The sequence below is a fragment of the Sordaria macrospora genome, chromosome 7 (genome assembly GCF_033870435.1).
Source record: "Sordaria macrospora chromosome 7, complete sequence".
Lineage (NCBI taxonomy): Eukaryota > Fungi > Ascomycota > Sordariomycetes > Sordariales > Sordariaceae > Sordaria > Sordaria macrospora.
In genome coordinates, this window is record NC_089377.1 from 4,020,524 (window position 1) to 4,043,052 (window position 22,529).

Here is a 22,529-nt window from a genome sequence, read left to right on the forward strand (position 1 = left end):
ACCGGTGAGTCTAGCATACAAAATTAAGAGCAGTGCCCTAATTGTCCACCAAAACCATTAATCCGAGGGCAAACCGAGGCCTATTGCCAATGTAAATCGTGTGTTGCCCATAGCGTAAACGCGGCCCAACACTTATAATCGAATCGCCCAGTGGGCGAGCCGCCAGTATATGACGGAACCTGTAGCACAAAGGAAAAGATAAAAGAAATGACAAAATCACTCCTCTCCGCTCTCGCTCTCGCTCTCCTCCTCCCGCACTCCTCCTCCCGCAAGGCCTCCTCCCGCCTCCTTGCACGGTGAACTAGCCTGTCCAAGTCCATCGTAACCCTCTCAATGTTGTGGCCATGGCCAACCTCCACCCCTCTACTCCGTAAAAACCCCGTAAGGTTGTCAGCGGTGCCACCGCCGTCAGTGTGCTGTTGCCAGAGGGTCTGGCGCCATGCCTTTCTCGTGCAAGTCCACGAAAAGAAGTGCGAGGTTTGAATCCTAGCAATAAAGCGCTGCCAGTAAATTCCAATAGCAAGGGAGAGATTCTCCCGCGTAGCCGCTTCGCCCGTGACGGGGGAAACTGCATATGCCTTCCTGCAGAAAAAGGGATGGAAGGGATTCTTCCAGCTTCCACAGAACCATGTTAGCAGGGCAGGAGGAGAGCGAGAGCGAGAGCGGAGAGGAGTGATTTTGTCATTTCTTTTATCTTTTCCTTTGTTCTACAGGTCCCGTCATATACTGGCGGCTCGCTCACTAGGCGATTCGATTATAAGTGTTGGGCGGCGTTTATGCTATGGGCAACACACGATTTCCACTGGCAATAGGCCTCGGTTTGCCCTCGGATTAATGGTTTGGTGGACAGTTAGGGCACTGCTCCTATTTTTGTATGCTAGATTCACCGATGTGGCACGTCTCATGCCCTACGGGAGGCGGAAGTAGACGTTAAAATAAACAACAAAAACAACAACAACAACAACAACAACAATTTTCTTTTCCTTTTTTGTCTTCCTAGTTTTAGCACAATCAACACACTTCTTGTGCCCACAAACCCAAAAGATAGTGAAGTCACAGGCGGTATTCCAGCTGCAGAACCACCCAATGCAAGAACCGGAAGGATTGCCATCAGTGATTTGCTTCACGTTGATAACATGATGGGTGTTGCACGCCACGACAATGGGCATAACGGAGAAGAGAGTACTCTGAGCCCACTGGTAGACTATCAAACAGACTTAATGTCTGCAGTGTCGAATCTGCAGGGTGAACTCACTGGGGGCTTTCCCGCTTTTCAAGCAGGGCAGTACACTGGAATAAATTCAGTGGGGTCCATTCCCATTGCCCATGAATACGCAGTCCAACAGGGAATGGGGGGGGATGTTTCCTACTGGACGGAGACAAGGAAATCCATTTGCTCTAGCAAGTTACCTGCCCCAGGGCAATGGGAACGGCATGGAACTCATGATGGCATCCGCGATATTGGCGCAATCGGATACCACGAAAAGGGGGAGAAGGGATACCGGGGAATCAGTCACGACGAGCAGTGAATCGCAGACGGAGCAGCCGAGCTCCAAGATGTTGCGAGCCGAATGATATCACCGGACACCAGACGCGAGGCGTCGATAAACATCAAGGGCAATGCCATGATGCAATATCGACAGGCACAAAATTGAAGCATATATCAGAAACGTGTTTTGGAGGGTCGGATGGCAGCTATCAGTTTGAGCCATTGGAACTACGGGCGGCAGGTCGTATGGTTGTCATGAATACTAGTGGGATACGGCACAAACACGACAGTATCCTGGATGAGGAGACGAGAAGGTGGCTCGTGACGTTTCATGGGGTAGCTTCACATGTTGTTCAATTCGGCTTCTTTGGATTTGGTCATGTCTTGGTTCTGTTTCTTATTTTTTTGCGTTTCGTCATGCTTATCCGCTTTTTCTTTTCTTCCTGTCCTTATCGCAAGTCGCCCTCCCCTGAGTCCCAGCCTCATATCCCCTGAACAGATTGTGTTCCTAGCGTCCCCGTCACCGCACACCCGTTTCTCTCTTTCCCTTTCGTCCTCCATCATATAGTAACCCGCGATCATGTACGTAACGCAGAACTAACATGGTTCGACACTGTTTAGTTTTTCCGTCCCGTTTTCAACAAATAAATGCCGAAGGTCCACAATGCCATTTAAAAAGAAATAAAAGACCATGGATTCGAGAACGCCAAATCAAAGGGGACCACAAAAGTCGCCTTAGGCCCACTCGGCCTGTTTTTCGTCGCATTTGAAGACATTCAGATTGAGAAAGCGAGGAGTGTCCAGCTATCTTTGAACACAACAGGGTCATTGCCTCGGTAGGTACCTAACGAGTCCTTCCTTCATCCGGCATCTGCAGCGGCCGTGGAAATACCTGCTTAAGGCCTTCAACAGCTCATGATAATCACATACGACCATACCCACTGGAAAACTCGGGATCCCGTCCGCTCTCCCATAGATAAGCCAATGAGGGCCAGACTAGTAGTTGGGTCGGTGACGACCAGCGAATCCCTGGTGTTGTATGTCTTTTTTCCTTATTTTTTTCCTAATCTCTTTCATAAAACACACTTGTTGGTTTCTTTTCTTTTGAGTCCGCATTGTATTTTCCTAATACCCAGCAGAAATATTTGCCCCTTCATTTTAACCTTTGCCGCCCAAGCAAAAGGTGCTGCAGATGCTGTGCTGAGATCATGCGACCTTGGCACCTGCTGTGGAGAACTTTGGACCTCTCGCAGTACTCCCCTTCCTCCTTCAATTCACTTCCCTTCCTAAAACTACCTGCTCTGGAATTTCCATTTCTTCCTTCTTCTGCGTCCGGTTGTATTGGGATGTTCTTTTTTTGATTCGTCTTCGCTGCCAGAATTCGAAGTAGAAGTGTTGAAAGTCCGTGCCCTGGCCTTGCCCATTCACTCACCTTGTCCATTCACCGGCACCCCTTCCCGGTATTTAGGAGTCTGCCCTGGTTTCCGTTTCTCGTCTTCCATTTTCTTCCTTAACCAACCCTTCCTCCGTTTGTCGCCTTTCCCTATCTCAGCAGGAAGTAAAAGGGGAGGATTTCGGCCTGCGTCAACCGCCAAGCTGCGTTGCAACATCACCTCCAGCTGAGCTACTCCACGGCATCACCACGACCGGCGCCCCCAACCCTCGACCCATCGTCACTGGGCCCAAACGACCGGTAGACCATGCCACCCAAAATGGCGTCCAACTCCGAGCTCTCGGAAATGAAGCTACTTCTTCAATCTCTTGCGTCAGGACTCAAAGCCGTCAAGTCCGATGTAGCAGAGCTCAAGAAGAGCCAACAGAGCAACTCAACCTGGCGGGAGGAGGCCTTGCGGGAGGAGGAGAGCGAGAGCGAGAGCGGAGAGGAGTGATTTTGTCATTTCTTTTATCTTTTCCTTTGTGCTACAGGTTCCGTCATATACTGGCGGCTCGCCCACTGGGCGATTCGATTACAAGTGTTGGGCCGCGTTTACGCCATGGGCAACACATGATTTACATTGGCAATAGGCCTCGGTTTGCCCTCGGATTAATGGTTTTGGTGGACAATTAGGGCACTGCTCTTAATTTTGTATGCTAGACTCATCGGTGCGGCACGTCTCATGCCCTACGGGAGGCGGAAGTAGACGTTAAAAATAACAACAACAACAAAAAATCCCGCTCTCCTCCTCCCGCAAGGCCTCCTCTCGAAAGGAAAAGAAACTGTGGAGGGCTAAAGAATACATAGTGGTGCGGGCTGGTGGACCCACATGACAATGTCAAGTGAATGGAGGTGGCACAGACCCCACCACAACACTTTCTGACCCTTCAATGTCTGATTCTTCCATGTCTGAATCCCCGTTCTCGTCATATGGTTCGTCTTCATCCGATGATGTCTCTTCGCGTTCATCAGCAACATCGAACCTGTCCCTTGCCCATGCCTCGAAACCATCTACGTATCTAACCTTCCAGTGATTCATGAGAAATTCATTGGCTCTATGATAGCTAAGCAGATGGGCCCCCCAGCGCACGCGGAGGACCCCGACGCCGAAGAAAGACCAGAGGGCGAGTGCGTAGGCTTTGGCTACGTAATCTTTCAAGGACAAACAGAACTCGGCCGCGGATGCGGTCAGCTAGAACAAGCGGAAGTTTTCGATGCGGAGGCCGAAGGCGCGCGGCATGGTCTCAAGGCCGCTGTGGCGCTCTTCCCGGAGGCACAGGCCCGACCACGCATTACGATATGCCTTGATAACACGTCCGTCATTAGAGGACTCCGAGGAACCCCAGCTGCGTCGTCACAAGCGGCTTTCCTCGATTTCCGCGCCATCCGAAAGGGCTACGGCCCCAGTTTGGTGGATGTCCGCTGGGTACCCGGCCACAAGGGCATCACGGGCAACGAGATTGCTGACGAGCTCGCTAAGGCGGGCGCCGAAGGAGGAGAGGTAGTCAATGAAGGCTTGGCTACCCTTGCGCACTCAAGGCGGCTTGCTAAGAGGGAGGCGCATACGGATTTCAAGGCATGGTGGGCCGCGAACAAGCCAGAGTCTTATGCAGACTACCGGTTGGGGGTCTCTATCCAGCCTAACGACGAACTAAAAGAGCTGGACAGACGCTCTTTACACCACCTCCTCGCGGCCAGGTCTGGCCACGGGGATTTCAAGGATTACCACGAGCGCTTCGAGCACGAGGACGCCCTGCTGACATGCTTCTGTGGAAGCTGGAAGAATCCCTTCCATCCCTTTTTCTGCAGGAAGGCATATGCAGTTTCCCCGGTCACGGGCGAAGCGGCTACGCGGGAGAATCTCTCCCTTGCTATTGGAGTTTACTGGCAGCGCTTCATCGCTAGGATCCAGACCTCGCACTTCTTTTCGTGGACTTGCACGAGAAAGGCATGGCGCCAGACACTCTGGCAACAGCACACTGACGGCGGTGGCGCCGCTGACAACCTTACGAGGTTTTTACGGAATAGAGGGGTGGAGGTTGGCCATGGCCACGATATTGAGAGGGTTACGGTGGACTTGGACAGGCTGGTTCACCGTGCAAGGAGACGGGAGGAGGCCTTGCGGGAGGAGGAGAGCGAGAGCGAGAGCGGAGAGGAGTGATTTTGTCATTTCTTTTACCTTTTCCTTTGTGCTACAGGTTCCGTCATATACTGGCGGCTCGCCCACTGGGCGATTCGATTTTAAGTGTTGGGCCGCGTTTACGCTATGGGCAACACATGATTTATACTGGCAATAGGCCTCGGTTTGCCCTCGGATTAATGGTTTTGGTGGACAATTAGGGCACTGCTCTTAATTTTGTATGCTAGACTCACCGGTGCGGCACGTCTCATGCCCTACGGGAGGCGGAAGTAGACGTTAAAAATAACAACAACAACAACAACAACAATGAGAAATTCATTGGATTGTGTGGTCTTCCCCTGGTGCTCGAGAATGGCACCATAGGTGATGACGACGTGGAAAAATGCTTGTGGGACATGCCCGTTCTCATGACGTCTTTGAAGGATCTAGAGAGAGCCCCGAACCAACTCTTCTGCTTCATCATGTTTGGCTAGGCGGCTTAGAATCTGCCCAAGAGAGACAGAAGCTGCTAAGGTATCAGAGTGTTCATCGCCAAGCACCTCCTTGCGCAACTCAAGTACGTGGCGGAACTGGTGTCACACGGACATTGCCCACACTCCTGGGTTTGAAGTTCAATAGAGCCTCAATGCTTGACATCAACCCAACCTCGCCATACAATGCCAGCCTTGCCTCGGCCAGACTATTCGGCCAACAGGCACGGCTTAACCGAACCCCCGCAACGCCACCAGGCTAAGCGAGCCAACCCTAGAACTGCTGACGACGCTAAACATCATCACAAAGCCACCTCATCATCACAGGAGCAATCACGCCAACCAAGCAGAAGCAGGACGCCCGGGCAAAGGCCGACGCCAGAAGGAAGAAGGAGAATGGATGAAGGCATTCAGAAAGATCCGCATGTATACAGGTCGCTGGATAAATGCTTTGGAGCCTCAGGCGACAAGGACCGGTACGTACCCTAGTACGTACCGTTTCCCTTAGCATAAGAAGGCTTTGAAGCCCAGCCTTCTCCTGGAGGTTGAGAGGATCAACAAGGCCTTCGAGACCAAAGTAGTTTATTAGCTGAATTGAACTACTGTTCCAAGCCTTAAATACAGCCCTTGTCATAACTGGACTGCCGCTTCCATGTGCTTGTCTCGCCGCGCAAGGATCGTAGCAATCCGCCCTCGCACCTTTAACGCGTTAGGATGGCGAGAGCCAAGCTCCTTGAGACTGTCTCAAGGAGCTTTTGGTAGATTTCTTCAGCCACTTCCAACCTTTCTTGTTCTGCTAGTAAAGCTCTTAGGAGACCATAACCTTCCACTTGGTTGAAAATATTGAAACCTTCCAGGTTTAATGTTGTTCGCCTGGGCCCTAGCAGGTCCGTTATCTCCCGATCCTTCCCTTGTCCTGCCATAGCCTCGTAAATGAAAAGCCAAAGCGTATTTTGTGAGCCGGAACTATGCTTTTGCTCTTCTTCATCAGGAAAACGAGTGCGACGAGCTACAAAAGCACGATATATGGCCTCTTGTTCCGCACATCTGTCGTCAAAGCCAAAGACTTTGGTAACTATACCCAAAAATAGTAGCATGTCGGAGGTGAAGGGAGGTGCGTTGAGAGTGAAGTGCACAATGCGACTAGCGTTGTCATTGAAAACCTCCGGTCCCAGTGCCTTCAGTTCATCATATAATGATAGCGTCTTTTCCTCTTCGCACGTTAGGTTTGCTAGATTCTGAAAAGTCTTTTGGATAGAGAGACTGTAGCTTTTAAGTGCGGCGATGTTATTGGCAGCATCCATCAATATGCCAAGTAACCTTGTGTATAACCGCGTAGTAGCATCCGCGATTTTGTTCTGAAATGGGTGATCCTTGTGGTAATACATTCTCAACTATTGTAGGTCAGAAATTATAAGGACGGTCGCCGAGTGTCCCGGACAATATGCTTGTTCTGCCATCCTAAGTGCTGCTTCCAACAAAATGCGTGCCCTTTCAAATCGACCAGTTTTGATGTTGTACTTCCCAGCATAGGAAAACACCCGTATGAAATGCGGTATAAGGCGTTTGTCAATATCTTCGAGCTCGAGTAGGTTTAGGAGCGACTTGACATGTGGAGAAAGTTTACCATATGCTGTTCAAGATTCGAAAGAAGGTTGAGGATAATAGTCCGCTAGACATCCGATGAAAAACGTCTGAAAGGTTGATTTGAGGTTAAATTCCTCAAGCTACGCATGAGTATGTGACGAACCGTTATAAGCACCAGAGTATTATCGCTGGAATAGAATAATAGAGTAATAGAGTAGTATGTTACGGTCTTGTCATAGCACTAGTGTCGTGGCTGGCTGCATCTAAGGCGGCTTTTAGGCAGTTAGGCTCAGAAGAACTCCCGCACCCTATTTTAAGGCGTACCTCGTTCGCCGGCCTTCGGCCACCTCCCATTTTCTACTCTTTAGCTTTATTGATTTTTATTCACATCGACTTCTTTTGGCCCAGCCCTGCCTATGCCCAGAATCGTGTTGTCACGGTTTTTGTATTAGTGCATCCCCGTTCTCCAATCTCGCATCTTTCCGACCTAGCCTTTTATTACTAAAGGAAGGGCGGGCAGCTTGCTTGCCCCCCGAACACTCGTAGCAATTAACACTAACGGTCGCAAGAGTGATTCAACAACATATCAAATTACTATAGCGAGAGGAATCTTGACAACAACATCCCCTACTATCTTTCCATATTGAAAACCTCACTGTTGCTGAGTGAGCCCTCGCACGCAATATCTCCATATCGTGCTCTGTTACCGGCAATCTGGAACCGACATAATTTGAACTTGGCACCTCCTGCCTTTCGTGTCGCGAGATGGTCGGTGGCGAATGTAACATCGTTGGTTTTGGTTAGCTCGTTGGCTCGCGAGAACAAGGGATATACAGCCCAAAAGCTTATCTCAACCGTGCCGCAACTCTGGCAATAACGGATCACAGGCCAGGAACGGGCAAGAGCGGCCGCTTTCCTGTTTTTACCATATATCCAGGACATATCCGTGTTGACACCTGCCAGGTTAAGACATGGCGGCACCGGCTGCCGTTCACGGCCGGTATCATTCAATGCCTGTACTCTCCAACCGCGCCTACAGGTTACCTCATCCTGATGCATGTAACATACGCAGCTCCTTCCAGGTCAGTGCACGACTGCTGAGTTTGATCCTGCAAACTTCGTTTCCATCGTTCGTTGCTTCCCCGTTCTCTCCTTCCTGCTCCCGCGTCGTTGGTGATTGCCCCCAGGACATCGACTGAAACGGCAGATACAACCACCAGACAGCAACCGGCATCGTCTATCGACAACTGTACCACCCATCTTGTCTCCAGGCATCCCCGCTCGACCTGAACGAGAATGCACCCGATATCATGGTCTTATCTTGCGGCTTGCGACTTGTGACTTGCGACATGTTCGAGACATGTGCATGTCCATGTCCATTTTTTCCACCCTGAGCTCACCTTAACCTTATATGGTCCTTAACCCCCTCCTAGAATTCTTCTTCTATTTCTCCGTTTCCTTCGGCCACCCGCAACAAGTTCCTTGACTGCGCACGACCATGGATGGCAACGTGGAAAGCAAGCCCGCGCGAGCCGGTGACGAATGCGAACCGAACGAGAAGCACGACATCCTATATGCGGGACCGACCACCACATTTAACGATGGCGCTGACACCAAGGGTGCTGCCACAGCGAAAGATGGCAGCATTGATGCCGAAGTTGGAGGTAAGCCCCTTGCCGATATGTCCATGTCCTCGGTTTTATCGTGGACTGACAAGCAACTCATCCAGAGATCACCGTCGAATCCGATACCACACTCGACACTCCTTTACAGCTGGTCACCAAAACCCTCGACACGTCCGATAACCCGATCGAGAGAATCTACACGTTCCGGGCCTTCTTTCTAGGGCTAGGCTTGTCGGCCTTCGGTGCTGTTCTCGCTGAGATCTTCTACTTCAAGCCACAAACCGTCCTCGTGAGCATCGTGTTTCTGATCATGCTCGCCTACTGTCTGGGGGAGGCTGTTGTCTTGATCCCTCGCTGGGGCCCCGTTGGCCGTTTCCTCAACCCGGGACCATTCACACAGAAGGAGCATGTCTTCATTGTCATCATGGCCAGCTCCGCCGCCACCTGTGCCCTCGGAACCGAACAGCTTGCCGCCCAGTCTCTATACTACGGTCATCAGCCCAACGCAGCGTCGGCCATCTTCATGCTGTTCTCTTCGCAATGCATTGGGTATGGCCTTCTCGGTGGCATACGCAAAGCCTTCATCTACCCAACCAAGTTCGTCTGGCCAACACAACTTCCCAATGCCGCGCTGTTCCAGTCAATGCACTTGAACAAGGAACTCGCTAAGAAACGGCTCAAGATCTTCTGGTACATCTGCTTGACTGTGATGGTCTGGGAGATTGTGCCCCAATGGATGTTTCCTCTCACCACCGGAATTTCCATCTTTTGCCTTGCTAACCAGAACTCGGCCGTCTTTTCCCACCTGTTCGGAGGATCCAATGGAAACGAGGGCATGGGCTTTCTCAGTTGGTGCATGGATTGGCAGTACATCGGAGAAAAGGAGTTAATTCTCCCTTTGAGTACATTGGTCAACCAGCTCATCGGCTACATCGGTTGTATTGCTTTGACCGTGGGGGCTTACTACTACGACCTGTGGGATGCGAAGAAGTTCCCATTCATGGCACAGACGCTGTTCACTTCCAATGGGACCGTCTACGATCAAACACAGATCTTGGGCCCAAACAACGAGGTAGATCCAGCGGCTTTGGACGCCTATGGGCTTCCCAGATTTGCTACCAGTCAAGCTTTGTGTTTGTTGGTGTTCAACATGGGAATTACGGCAGCAGTGGTACATGTCCTTCTCTGGAACTGGTATGACATCAAGTTTATCTTCAACCCTTTCCGACTTTCAGCTTTGAAGCAAAACATCAAGAAACTCCGGACATTGCCCCGTCGGTTTAACTCCATGTCATCCTTCCGGAAGAGCTTCACCTCTGACTCAGACACCCCTCGCAAAGGATATCCCGGCACCGAGGGAGACCCCCATTACGCCGCCATGAGTGCGTACAAGGAGGTGCCATCCTTCTGGTACTTCAGCATCCTCGCCATCTCAATCCTGATTGGTCTCGTTTGCTGTTACCAGCAAGAAACCGGTCTTCCTTGGTGGGCTTTCCTGGTTGCTGTCCTTCTAGCCTGGATCTTTACTATCATCTTTGCGTGCATGTACGGCATTGTTGGATTCTACTACCAACCTACCAGCGCCGTCCAAATGATCGGTGCTTACATGGTTCCCCGCAGGCCGGTAGCAAACATGATGTTCACCCTCTATGGGTCCAATGGCCTGGTGCAAGCTATCACGATGTTGGGTGATCTCAAGCTGGCACAATATGCAAAGCTCCCACCCAGGGCAACCTTCCTTGCGCAGGTTGTAGGGACTTGTGCTGGCTCCGTGTTCAACTGGGTCATGATGAACAGTATTGTGGATAATCAGCGTGAGATCCTGCTGTCTGTTGAAGGCACCAACATTTGGTCTGGTCAGAATGTACAAACGTACAATTCGCAGGCAGTGGCTTGGGGAGGTGCGGCCAATGAGATCTTGTGAGTTCAGCCTGATCGTGTTGTTGGGATGTTCAAGATGTGTGCTGACAGCAGGTATGCCAGTGGACGACATGGAACGTACTGGATGGTGCCGATGGGCCTGTCCTTTGGGATCTTCGTCCCAATTCCATTTTGGATCGGTCAGTCTGTCTGATAATTTACAACGAGTCCATGATACTAAAAGATGCAACTTCCAGCCCACAAGTACTTCCCCCAACTCAAGCTCAACTACTTTAACACCTTCATCATCTGCACTTGGCTCGGTTGGCTGTCCGTCGGCATCAACTCCTCGCTTTTGGCATACTTCGTGTTCGGCTTCTTTGCCCAGGGTTATCTCCGTCGTTACAAGCCTGTACTGTTTGCCAAGTGGAACCTCATTGTTGCGGCGGCCATAGCCGGTGGTTGTTCCTTGATAATCTTCATCCTCACCTTTGCCGTGGCGGGCGGCAGTGGGAAAGCCAGAGACTTCCCGGTGAGTAGCCCTAAATCGTGTTACGTCCTCTCCTCGTCCTTCAGCGTTTACTGACATGCTGCAAAGAAATGGTGGGGAAACAACTTGGGCGGCAATGTTGACAGGTGCAAATACCTGAATGGAACATGATTCTGTTATGCCCATCATGAAACGGGGTCCAAAGGACTGGTCTGATACAACATGGTAGTCATGCTACTTTCTATAGATCCCATTGAGGACATGGTCAATCCACTGTCTTCACTTTCACACCCCTGTCCTCATGTTCCCTTCGGCGGATTTTCCTTCTTTCCTGCCTTTCCCGTCATAGATCCCAATTCCAAAGCCATCTGACTTGAGAAGACTTTGGCAAGTTCCTAATGAACCTTCAAGGCCTTCAAGTACTTCTGCAGAGTGGCAAGCACGCCTTGCTCCCCAAGATCTTTCCTTCCGTTCACATCTTCCTCCTCGTTCTCGTCAACAATCACGTACTCACCATCGGTATCCGTGTCTAAAGGTGTACCCTTCGCACTGTCTTGAGGCAAACCCTTTGCTGCGTCCTGAGGTGGATCTTTGGGCGTGTCTTGAGCTGGAGCTTTGGCCAGGTCTTCAGCCGGAGATTTGGCAGTGTCTTCGGTTGGACCTTTGGCCATGTCCAGAGGTAGACCCTTTACCATGTCTACAGGTTGATCATTTGCCGTACCAAAAGGTAAGCCGTCTGTATCAGACGTTTCAATCCAGACCCACTCCTTTTCCATGTCGTCAACTTCATCCATGCAGTCCCTCATTACGTTCAACTGCGCCAGAATGCAAAGAATCTTGGTACCATCACCAGGGTTGACTTCACCACGCAACAATCTGGCCTCATAGAGGTCTTGCACCTGGTCATCCAGCTCTTCCAGCTTCTTGAGAGTTGTTGGCGAGTATTTGCCTTTGTGAGCATCATTCCAACGCTTGAGCTGCTCGTCGACATAGTGGGCGGCTGTTTCCAGACCGGCAGGCATTGGGGGGCCCCGGACAGTGACTCGTCCTTGGTATCGGGGGTTCTGGTGCGACATGGAGGTAGACAATGGCAGTAGATTCGGGTTGTCAATGGTGTCTTGGGCCAAGGAAGGGAGGTCCGGAATGGCGCAGTTCTGGTGGCGGGAGTCTTGGAGTTAGAAGTCTGGGAGCTGGGGCTTGGAACGGGTATTCGTGTGAGTAATGTTTCGAGTTTGGTATTGCTGTGGAGGTTTGGAACGGTTGAAAGTCTTTGGCTGCTATTGGGAATAACTTGCCTTTATATCTAGTCTCTCCAAGTCGTAAATCTCATGTTGAACGTATTGGCCATGATTCACCTTGGTTGTTGTTCGGCTGGTCGCTCATACTTCCAGTGTTCGAGAACGTTCAACTCATTCAAGAGTCCTGACGAAGCCGGCAAACATCCTCTGTCTAGACAATGTCCAAGAATGTGACAAACAAAGTCATTGAAGCCCATTGGATCATCTTATGTTTTCGTTGACTGTGGTGTTCGGTTGCATCCTTCTGTTGATAGAGGTAAAGATGTGTGAACCGAAAAGGGAAAGTTGACACAGGCCAAGGCCCAATGGTCATTTTGCACTTATAAGGCTGATGGCTTGTCACCAGCTTGGCAAAGCGGGTGCTACTCTGACAGTCTGACTCGGTCGTACTCTCAAGTCTTCGAACTTTCGAGATGGATAATGACTTCAATGGCGTTATTTGGTCCGCAACCGCTCGCCTCCGGTTGAATGATATTGTCAGCAAAGTTTCACAGATTCGGAGCGACTATGCGCTGTGGAACGAGATGCGTGAAGCAGACCACAACATCGAACAGGACTTTAACAGGTTGCAATGTCTGTTGGGCATCATGCTTAGGTACCTCTGCCCGAGACACTTGTCGTGGGCGGCGGCATATCAAGCCAGAGTTGATGCCGCTAGATATCAAGTTGCGGAAACCAAACCGAGGATTGTCATCGAGGTGGTCGTGTTGGTGACGTTGGGTTGAGGGTTCCTCCACTTTCCCCACGCCGAGTATCAGTGATTCACGAACCCTGAACGTTCATGGTCGATGTGGATGTTGTCTGTCGGGGTGTCGGCGAGATATCCGCCAAGCCTGCCAGGCACACTTGCTGGCCGGGATTTGCCGGGAAGCATGCGGCAACACCCCAGCGTCACTTCTTGTCACTTGTTTGCAGCTCCAATTCGACTGAAGCAGAGGAACGATTCTCCTCTTTTACAACCTTCGTGCGATTTGTTGCAATCAACGGCTACACACGTTTCTACGACTCGCAAAAGCCACCCACTTTGCTAAACTGTACGTAATGAAAAAGGACGCCTCCTCTATTTTCCACTACCTATTTAGAACCTGTTCTGACTGAAGCGTATAGAGCAATCACGTTGACTGCCGGGCGAAGTTCTGTCCTTCTCAAGCTCGACCGAATCAGGCGTCGCCGCCCGACCGCCGTCATGATGCATATGCCACCGCCGTAGCGCTCCTCGACAACTGGCAGCTCGCCCGGCTCGAATACCGGCCTTGAGAAGCGGTTGTACGCGACAAACGTCTTGCTGTCGTTGACCTCGGCGATGACAGGCGTCGGCACCCGAACCGACTTGCGACGCACCACGACCGCATCGTCCATAATCGGCTTGACACCGCAAAACTTGTAGATCAAGTTGAGCCCCGGAATCGACAGTCCGTGAACCACGATCGAGAACAAGACGAGGACATACACAACGGAAATCATGACGCGCACGAGGTGGGTTTCCTCCTCGTCGCCATGGCCCAGCTCGGGGTACAAGTGGCGGGTGTGCTCAACGTAGAACACCGCACCAGCACCAATGGGACCGAAGTAGCCCATGAAGAAGGCTTCCTTGTAGTTCTTGCACACGTTGGGCATGAACTTGTACATGCCGAGGATGGCTGGGATGCGGCGGAAGAGGAGGATCATGAAGCCCAGGCCGATCAGGCGTCCCCACGTCAGGCCGGTGGAACTCGTCCCACGGCATAACGGTGCCGATGTACATGAAGCCGCCAAAGTTGAGCAAGACGTCCATGCAAGAGTTGACCTCGTCGTGGCGCGCTTCGGTCTCGCGGAGGAACTCGCCGTCCCAGTTCATGGCGTTGCCAGCGACAAAACAGGCGAGGAGGTCGTCGGTGCCGAGCATGCCGCAGATGCTGACAAGGAAGAGGCCTAGAGCGGTAGGGTAGAGGAGGTAAGACTCGGAGTCAACCCATTTCCTGTCATGTGTCAGCAAGATGAACATGGTCTAACCACCGAGTCCTGGCAGAAAGAGTGGCTTCTCGAGTCCAGACACACCTGCGCAGAGCAAACTTGAGAGCCTTTCCAGCCACGAACCCAACTAGAGCACCAATCGCGAGACATAAGTACAATCTACAGCCACGTCTCTACCACCCAGTTTCCGATCGCGACGTCAACCCCTCCACCGAGCCTGCCCACTCCTTCCGCACTCCGAGCGACGACCTCAGCCGCCGCCTCCGCGCCATGTCCACCAGAAGAACCATCACTATTGGCATGCCTCATCAAGTACACAGCCAACATCAGGAAAGGGAACCCAAACCCATCGTTGGCGCCGGCTTCGCTCGATATGATCTTGCGCAGATCACGAGCCACAAACTTGTCAGCGAAAGGGCCCTTGGCAATGGCCTGGCTGAGGATTGGGTCTGTGCAAGTTACACAACTAGCAATGACCAGCGCCGACAGGAGGCTGAGGTCTGGCACCGTCGCCAACATGCACAGCGTCGTGCAAAGCCACATGACGGTCATGATGGGGAGCAAACACAGGGCCATCTCCTTCCAGCGCAGGAGCTGATACTTGGCCGGAACCTGATAACCCGCAATGACTAGCTGGACTCTGATCATGATGCGGGTCAGACCGAGGGTGATCGTCGATGTTTGCTCAGGGGATGGTGAAGAACCCCATCTTAAACTGTCCAGGAATTTGGCTAATATAGGGCCGAGGATGATCCCGATGAGGACGGCTGGTAGCGCTTCACCGAGGAACCAGCGGCTTTTGATCTTGACGGATATGATGCCGAAGATGATGATGAAGGCGCCGAGGACAGCGATGACCGTGTTAAGGTCGCTGACGTCCATGTTCGGCATCGTGGTAGGTGATGATGGGTCGCTTGCTCACAACAACCAAGGACCGAACAGGCTACTGTGGGTTCTGCTGCAGGATCTTTGGTCTGAATAGTCGATGAAAGGTCCAAGGATTTCGCTTGTCTGGCAAGCTCTGACTGTTGACGCTGGGTCGACAACAGATTTCTGATGAGGAAAATAACGAGGAATGTTGCTATGAGACAATGAAATGGATGGGGCAAAGTGTTCGGAATAGGAATATATATGGGCCAGCCCACTCAAAGAAGAGAAAAAGGTAAGTGCAAAAGTGATAACGGGTGGGATGACCCGTGGACTGATCAACAACTCATTCCACTATCTTCGGCCGCCAACGTTGTGAACCCAGGTGGGAAGCAAGGGAGTTTTAAATGACTTTTGAGAACATTACGACGCTTACCGTTCTTGGACGAGTTCGAAGAAAGCAATGATCACCACGGGGCCGCGATGCCTCCTGTTAAAGCATGTCCACCCTGCGGCGGCTGATCTACTATGTAATTTGAGAACGACGCCCTGAGCTTGGCAAACGCCCTCATCTTTGCTTGTTGACGTCTCCCTGAAAGGCGCACAAGCAGAGGTGTTTTCAGGAGCAAAGGGGGCCGGCCAACCGTCACAGCCTCTGCCACGGGTCGCGTTTAAAGTTAGGATTAAGATCACGGCCAAGAATGCTTATCAGCGGCGAGCATTAGCTCACAGGCATCAACCAAGACCTTGGCTTCAGGCGTAGCCGCGGATCATGATGGGGTGATTTAGGCTTATTCGCTCACCAGTTTCTGGGCACGTCGCGGTTTGAGAGGCTTGGCCTTTGGCGGTTGTCTTTGCAAGTTTCTCATGTTTGACAGGTGCCTTTGATTGTAGCGTCCACACCGAGAACCATGGCAATCGGGGTCCGCCGGGCAACCGGTGGATGACTGCCCGCTATGGGCAAGAGAGGATCAGGGCTTCGGCGTTTCTATTTCGGTGCGCCGAGCAACAATTGTTGGACAGTAAAGCCGGACTCCGAAGTGTGGGACAGTGAGAGATGGCTTGTAGCCGCTGGTCGTGTGCGGCCATGTGCCGTCATGTATCGTGGTGTGATTCTGCGCTTCCCATCATTATCTCCACGGAGAGGAGTTCTGCTGACTTTGAGATTGATGTCATTGCAGTAAGAAAGGAAGGGTGAGTTATCTCTTTCACATGTTGTGCGCCAAATTTGCGTTTCTCATCTCGATGTGTCAACAAATTGTTCGCCTGGGTTTCGGAGCTATCCGCGACCTACTTTCAACACCCTATAAACACTTCACCCCTCACATTCATGGGTCATTGGACCCCCGTCGTGCCTGCCGTGGATCTCCCGGCATGACAGTCAACCTCCTCGCATGCGAACATGATCGTAGCCTCGTCAAAAATGAAACAGAAAACAGAAAAATGACATCACGCAACCCTTCACAGGTAGGAAGCCTCAACAAGGAAGGCAGTCGTGAACTTGGCATGGCGGAGGACGGCATCCCACATGATGGTGGAGTAAGCCTGTTTACGTGAGCACAAGAGGTTAGCAGCAGACTGCGGCCAATGATCACAGGGCGGGTTATCAAGACTGGTAATACTCACATCGTTGGAAGAGTGGAGGTAAGGAGTGGCGGTATCCATGGGCTCATCGCAGACATAGGCGGCAGCTGGAAATCACAGGTCAGTCATTCAGTTCTTCTCCAAGTCCAGGAGTCAACAACTTACGGAAACCGTTAGACCTGGCCGACGCATGATCCGAGCATCCATAACCGCACTTATCGCTAGTCGTGGCGCCGGTATAAGCAGTCGCAATGACGCGGGTGTAGGCAGTCAACGAGGTGTCGACATAGTCGGTATAGATGGAGACCTTGCCGCTGGGCGAGTATCCAGCCATGTCCTGGTTCATGACGGCATACACGCTCTTACCAGCGGACTTGTAGCTGGAGAAGACGGCAGCAGAGCCAAGGAGACCACCCTCTTCGGCAGAGTAGAAGTGGAACTCGAGCGTGTCCTTGGGAGCGAACTTGGCGTTGGCGAGAACGCGGAGAGCCTCGAGGACGACGACGATGCCGGAGCCGTTGTCGTCGGCGCCAGGTCCACGTGCGGTGGACGAGCCGCCGGTCGAGTCATAGTGGGCGCTCACGATAACCAGGTTGCTGCTGGTACCGGGGATCTTGGCGATGATGGAGGGCTGGTTCCACGAGTGGGTGAACTTGGTCACGGTGATGGCCGAGTTGGCCGAGGCAACCGAGACGACGGTGTCATACAGCCAGGTGCCGGCCTGTGTGCCGTAGGTGGACTTGTAGTACCGGTTGTAGAAGTTGGTGAGGGTTTGCAGCCACGACTTGGGGTTGGTGGTCGACACCTGGGAGAGAAGGGAGTTGACCTGGGTCTGGTGAGAGACGGCGGTGGGATAGGTGATGGCCTGGGCCGAGAAGTCGGACTTGGCAGGAGCACCGTCAGGGTTGGAGAGGGCAGTGAGGACCGAGGCGTCCTGGTTGCGGTCAGCAGAGTCCTGGATTCAGGGTGGGTTGGGGTTGTGGACGTGGGATGGAACTCACGGTGATGTCGGTGATGTCGACAAAGCCGATGCGGTTGTTGCGGTACTGGGTGATCTTCTGCTCCTCGGTCACCCAGGTGCCCTTGTCCTCAGGGGAGGTCTTGATGAGACGAAGACCAGCAGCCTTGGCGGCACCGGCAGGAGGGACGGCGGCGACGAGGCCGGCCGAGCTGGCGAGGAGGGTGAAGAGGGCCGAGGCACGCATGATGTCGGATGAATGTTTGCGATGGACAACGACTCGAGCACACAAGAACCCGACAACCGGATGAAGAACGCAGCAATGCCATCTTATATCCCTCGTGGTTCATGGCCCACGATGCTCGATATCCACGTACAGTATCGCACGCCCAGCTCTTTCATTGTCGGTATGCCCGCCGAGGCGTTCCTTGGTCCTCCATCCATCGACCCCGCGTTCGTTCGTTGCTTGTTTGTCCATTCATGCAAAGGTGAGAACGCGATAGTGTCTCTTCTGGGCGGCTACGCTGACACCATTCCCATACACCTTCCTCTTTCCAGTAGTCAACGGTAAGCTATTGGATCCATTGGACTCAGCTGCATCGTGGTGGGAGAACGATTGCCGAGTCACTTCCATGCATTGCTTCCCGATCAGTGGCTGCAAAGTACAGTCAACCGCGTGGGGTTTTCCCCCAAAAACCACATGGTGGAAACCAGGATTGACGGTTTAGCAGTGTCTAGCAGTGCCGGAGCTAGGCTGTTTCTGGCAGTTCAGTTGCGATAGTACGGGGTTGTGTGTGTTGTGTGGTTACATCTCCGCGCTGATTCCGTGGGAAAATCTGGGAATTGTGAGGAATTGGCTTGCAATGGCTTGGAGATTGAACAAGATAAGGAAATTCCAATGTGCAATTGTGCATCTGGGACCTGCCCGATCCAGACTCGCCGCTGCACAGTACTCTCATTCGCGCCTTGGAAGTGAGATCAACAGGCACCCGAACAATGGCGAAACAACGGTGCTCCTTTGACGAGGGGCACACTCACGATCCCAACTGCTTGATCTAGAAGCTGGAAGTCGCCGCCGCCACCACAATACTGATGCGGCACCTTAGCTGCGGGCTCGGCGTGGCCCGAAGGCCTCAGCTGAGGCTGGAGAGGGGAAATGTTAAGAGGCGTCAGCCGTTGGTTTCCGGATACCTAGGAGGGAATGAGTGCGGAAAGGACGAGCAAGTTATTCCGCTCTTCATTTATGAATCAGACACGTTCAGGGGAGCCATGCCTCACGCAGGGCCGTGATGGTGAATTGCTCCTAGCGAAAAAATGTGTGCGATGTACGCGTCGTTGGAGATCCGTTTCGACAGCATCGCAACACGCAGAAATACGATCCTCGACATTCATCTGTGGCAGGCATGAGGATTATCTGGTAATCGGCCCGAGGAGTTGGTTTGGGAAGGGTGTGGTGTCAACTGCCGGCCAAGTGATGCGATTATCAAGGGGGGAAGGTTTGGGTACGTTCTTTGTCGCTGGACGACCGCCGTCATTCGCAAATTTCCCAGGGATTCCCAACAAACATCTGAATCCAGCCATCATGATCAATTGACCTTTTGATGTTAGTTCCTAGTTCACAGGAAGAACTTGTTGCAAGGAAGCCACTCGACTCTTTCTGCTTTGAGTCGCGTTCACGCTCCGAGTGTCGCTTGCTCCCGGCTCGGGGCGAAGAGAGACCGAGATACTCGAGCGGGAATTGCGCGGACACACTTCGACATCATGTCGGTGGCAACTATTCAGACCATGTGCTGTTGAGTCCGTGGCCGTGGTCTGACGTTCCAGACGGGCAACGCAGTCCAGACTGTGGGTTGACGGCAGCGGGAAGCAGCAAGTTCCATCGGTCAAGCCTCAGGATGGTCTTTCCAAATTGGATGCGATTTGAATCCTGGAGCTCTGACTGACGTCTCTGCCTGGATTTTGATGATGGGCTTGTTTGGATATCTGGTGGTGGAGATCCCGTCGAGTGTCTTCCATAGGTCGTGTCTGCGGATTTTGGGTCAGGGGCGGAGATCTGGACAACAGCCATAGCAATGGGCCAGGGGTAAAGACATTGGACGATGAGCGGCAGCAGGCGCGACCAGATGGATAATGCACGGCTGACAAAAACGCAGTATTTCCCGTATGACGTAATTTCCAAGTGGCTTCTACAAATACGGCAGTCAACGTCCTCGCGATGCCAGGCGGGCCTTCAAGCGCGCACAGACTGGAGGTCTGCCAACCGGATAAACAGTTGGGCTGGATAACACGGAGCTGGCCCAACATTCCCCAAGACATCAACAACAATGGAAGCAACTGTGTCGCGCCTGGTCCGACAGCGTCGAGCGCATGCAAAATGCCTAGAACTTACGGTGAGCATTGGACCCGGACATTCTCTTCGTCCCCTCTATCACCACTCAACTTCAGCGGTGCCCAACTCCAAGCGCCTTTGTTCCAGCCGAGACCCCGACTGCCCAAGGAAACAGTTCATAATCAGTTCTTCAATCCGTGAATGCCTGTTGATCAAGTTGGAGAAATAACCGTCCTTTGTTATTTGGTACAGATATGCTATAGGCCCTGGCTAACATCCATGTCCCAGCGCAGATCCTTTCAAGTCCTCGGCCGAGAATCGAATGATGTCCCCGACCGATATCTCGCGTCAACCGACAAACCTGTCGTCCGATCCCTTATAGCCGATGTATAACTTTCATATCATAACATCATACCATCATCGACTTATCGCAAAGAGTCTGGTTCTACTTTCTAGTGCCCTGGCTTCCCCAAACATACGCAGGCTCAGCTTGAGCAGCCTCTGGCGAAGCTTCGCGCTTGTTAGAAGGTCCCCTCGACCCCCAAACATAGGCCGGTTCGGCAGCACTAGCCTCTGCTTCACGCTTGCTCGAGGCGCGAGAACCCCAAACAAATGCTGGCTTGGGGCTGTCGATGGGAGCAGCTTCGGGTTCAGCTTCGCGCTTGGTGCTTCCCCGGGAGGCCCAGACGTAGGCGGGCTCAGCCTGGCTGTTGGCGGCTTCGGCCTCGCGGGCCTTCATGCTGCCTCTGGATGCCCACACGTACGCAGGCTCGGCAGTGGCAGGCTCGGCTTTGGCAGCTTCGGGCTCGCGGGCCTTGATAGAGCCACGAGAGGCCCAGACGTAAGCAGGCTCAGCCGCCTTGTCTGCGAGTTCAGCTTTGCGCTTGGTGCTGCCGCGGGAAGCCCAGACGTAAGCGGGCTCAGCCTGGCTATTGGCGGCCTCGGCCTCGCGAGCCTTGATGGAACCGCGAGAAGCCCAGACATAGGTAGGCTCAGCGGCCTTGTCGGCGGGGGCAGCTTCACGCTTGGTGCTGCCGCGCGAGGCCCAGACGTAGGCAGGCTCAGCTTGGGCAGCCTCCGCCTCGGCTTCGGCCTCACGGGCTTTGATGGACCCCCGGGAAGCCCAGACATAAGCGGGCTCGGCTTGAGTGTTGGCAGCCTCAGGCTCACGGGCCTTGATGCTGCCGCGGGAAGCCCATACGTAGGCGGGCTCAGCTTGGGTGGAGGCGGGGATGGCGGCAGCGGAGGCGAGAAGAGGGAGGAGCAGAGCCCCGAGGGTGATGGAGGCGGTGGTCTTCATGGTGTGTTGGAGGGATGGGTTGCAAAGAGAAGTAGACGATTGGAGTCTGCTAACTGATGAAGGTATGCTTTTCACTCGAGACATCGAGACTGGACTGCCTTATATCGTATGTTGACAAGTTGGTCCTTCCCCCACGCTTCACCAACCTTTTCCGCCCAATGTTGCTCAGGAACTGAGAGTACCACAGTCCACAGGGGCTCATGACATTGCTGCTTACTGGCTGCTAGCACCGGATTGATGGCGTCTTACTCCTGGTCGTCTTACGGTCCTCGACGCTCGCTCTGTCAGGCATTGGCAATGCCGATACTAACTTGTCCGATACCGTCCATGCCGTAAACAAAGGTCTCCCGCCTTTGCTCCGGCACCAGAAGAGGAAGGTGATGAACGACCGTCAACATAGAAATTTGGGCTTGTGGCTCTGCATTCTCCATAACCCTTTGCATCAGTCAAATCCCGTTGCCATCTCAAGCTCCTGATAATGGTCTTCGCGGGGTAAAGGAACACTATCGGCTTGGTATCGAGACAAGAATTACCTGGCATAGAGCCAAGGTCTGCGTTGTCGGACGTACTTCCGGTCAGCTCCGGGAGTGATCCTCGTCAGAATATGATCTAGATCGGAAACAGTGTCAAGCTAAAGTGCCACGGTCAAGGTACGACAAGCTTTACATGGAGGTGACTCCAACCCACAACGTTGCTTACCTGGAGTTAACTGCCGTGTCAATGATACCAAACCCTTTGGATCTGGTTACATGGATCTGAGTTGGCTGGAGTAATACAGTAGTGTCATGCAGCTCACCTGTCTTTCCTTTCCCCGGTCCACCCTCCCCCTCAGTTCCCCGGAGCTGAGAGCGCCGAGTCTGTCACCGGGGCCGTTTCCGGTCAGCACACCGACCGTAGCTCCGGCTGGTCGACCATCACATGTTCCAACAACCTTCCGGAAGCCCGTCTCCGACTTCGGAATGGCGATACGAGGAGGGCTCGATGTTCGATTGGTTCGACGCATCGTAACGCCACCCCAAAACAGGAACGTGGACCTCGACTTACATGGCCAAGTGCGATCTGACAGCACAGTACGAGATCCTGGCCGTCTAGACGGTGTCTGTTTCTGGGGTCCATTTCGCGCTTAAGCATTGCTTACAAGCCA

General features: G+C 52.8%; 6 protein-coding genes across 6 annotated transcripts; 2 read left to right on the top strand and 4 right to left on the bottom strand.

The window, feature by feature from the left end:
• Nucleotides 1-3,975: 3,975 nt before the first annotated feature.
• Nucleotides 3,976-5,085, top strand: SMAC4_14162 (uncharacterized protein; the record flags this gene model as incomplete). The annotated part of the gene is made up of 1 exon (XM_066091801.1): nt 3,976-5,085. The coding sequence occupies exon 1, from the start codon at nt 3,982-3,984 to the stop codon at nt 5,083-5,085; it is 1,104 nt and encodes a 367-aa protein (XP_065947870.1). The 5' UTR covers nt 3,976-3,981.
• Nucleotides 5,086-8,619: 3,534 nt separating this feature from the next.
• On the top strand, nt 8,620-11,447 carry SMAC4_07659 (uncharacterized protein; the record flags this gene model as incomplete). Its single annotated transcript, XM_003350805.2, has 5 exons — nt 8,620-8,785; nt 8,851-10,666; nt 10,730-10,806; nt 10,864-11,138; nt 11,205-11,447. 5 exons carry the CDS (start codon nt 8,620-8,622, stop codon nt 11,265-11,267), a joined length of 2,397 nt encoding a protein of 798 aa, XP_003350853.2. The 3' UTR covers nt 11,268-11,447.
• A 44-nt stretch (nt 11,448-11,491) lies between these two features.
• Nucleotides 11,492-12,172, bottom strand: SMAC4_07660 (uncharacterized protein; the record flags this gene model as incomplete). The annotated part of the gene is made up of 1 exon (XM_003350806.2): nt 11,492-12,172. The coding sequence occupies one exon, from the start codon at nt 12,170-12,172 to the stop codon at nt 11,492-11,494; it is 681 nt and encodes a 226-aa protein (XP_003350854.2).
• Nucleotides 12,173-13,468: 1,296 nt separating this feature from the next.
• SMAC4_07661 (uncharacterized protein) lies at nt 13,469-15,238 on the bottom strand (the record flags this gene model as incomplete). Its single annotated transcript, XM_066090673.1, has 2 exons — nt 13,469-14,034; nt 14,584-15,238. 2 exons carry the CDS (start codon nt 15,236-15,238, stop codon nt 13,469-13,471), a joined length of 1,221 nt encoding a protein of 406 aa, XP_065947871.1.
• A 1,437-nt stretch (nt 15,239-16,675) lies between these two features.
• SMAC4_07662 (uncharacterized protein) lies at nt 16,676-18,549 on the bottom strand (the record flags this gene model as incomplete). The annotated part of the gene is made up of 4 exons (XM_003350808.2): nt 17,800-18,549; nt 16,964-17,732; nt 16,841-16,905; nt 16,676-16,759 (listed from the first exon to the last, which is right to left on the bottom strand). The coding sequence occupies exons 1-4, from the start codon at nt 18,001-18,003 to the stop codon at nt 16,676-16,678; spliced, it is 1,122 nt and encodes a 373-aa protein (XP_003350856.1). The 5' UTR covers nt 18,004-18,549.
• Nucleotides 18,550-20,530: 1,981 nt separating this feature from the next.
• SMAC4_07663 (uncharacterized protein) lies at nt 20,531-21,385 on the bottom strand (the record flags this gene model as incomplete). The annotated part of the gene is made up of 1 exon (XM_003350809.1): nt 20,531-21,385. One exon carries the CDS (start codon nt 21,383-21,385, stop codon nt 20,531-20,533), a length of 855 nt encoding a protein of 284 aa, XP_003350857.1.
• Between the last annotated feature and the right edge of the window lie 1,144 nt (nt 21,386-22,529).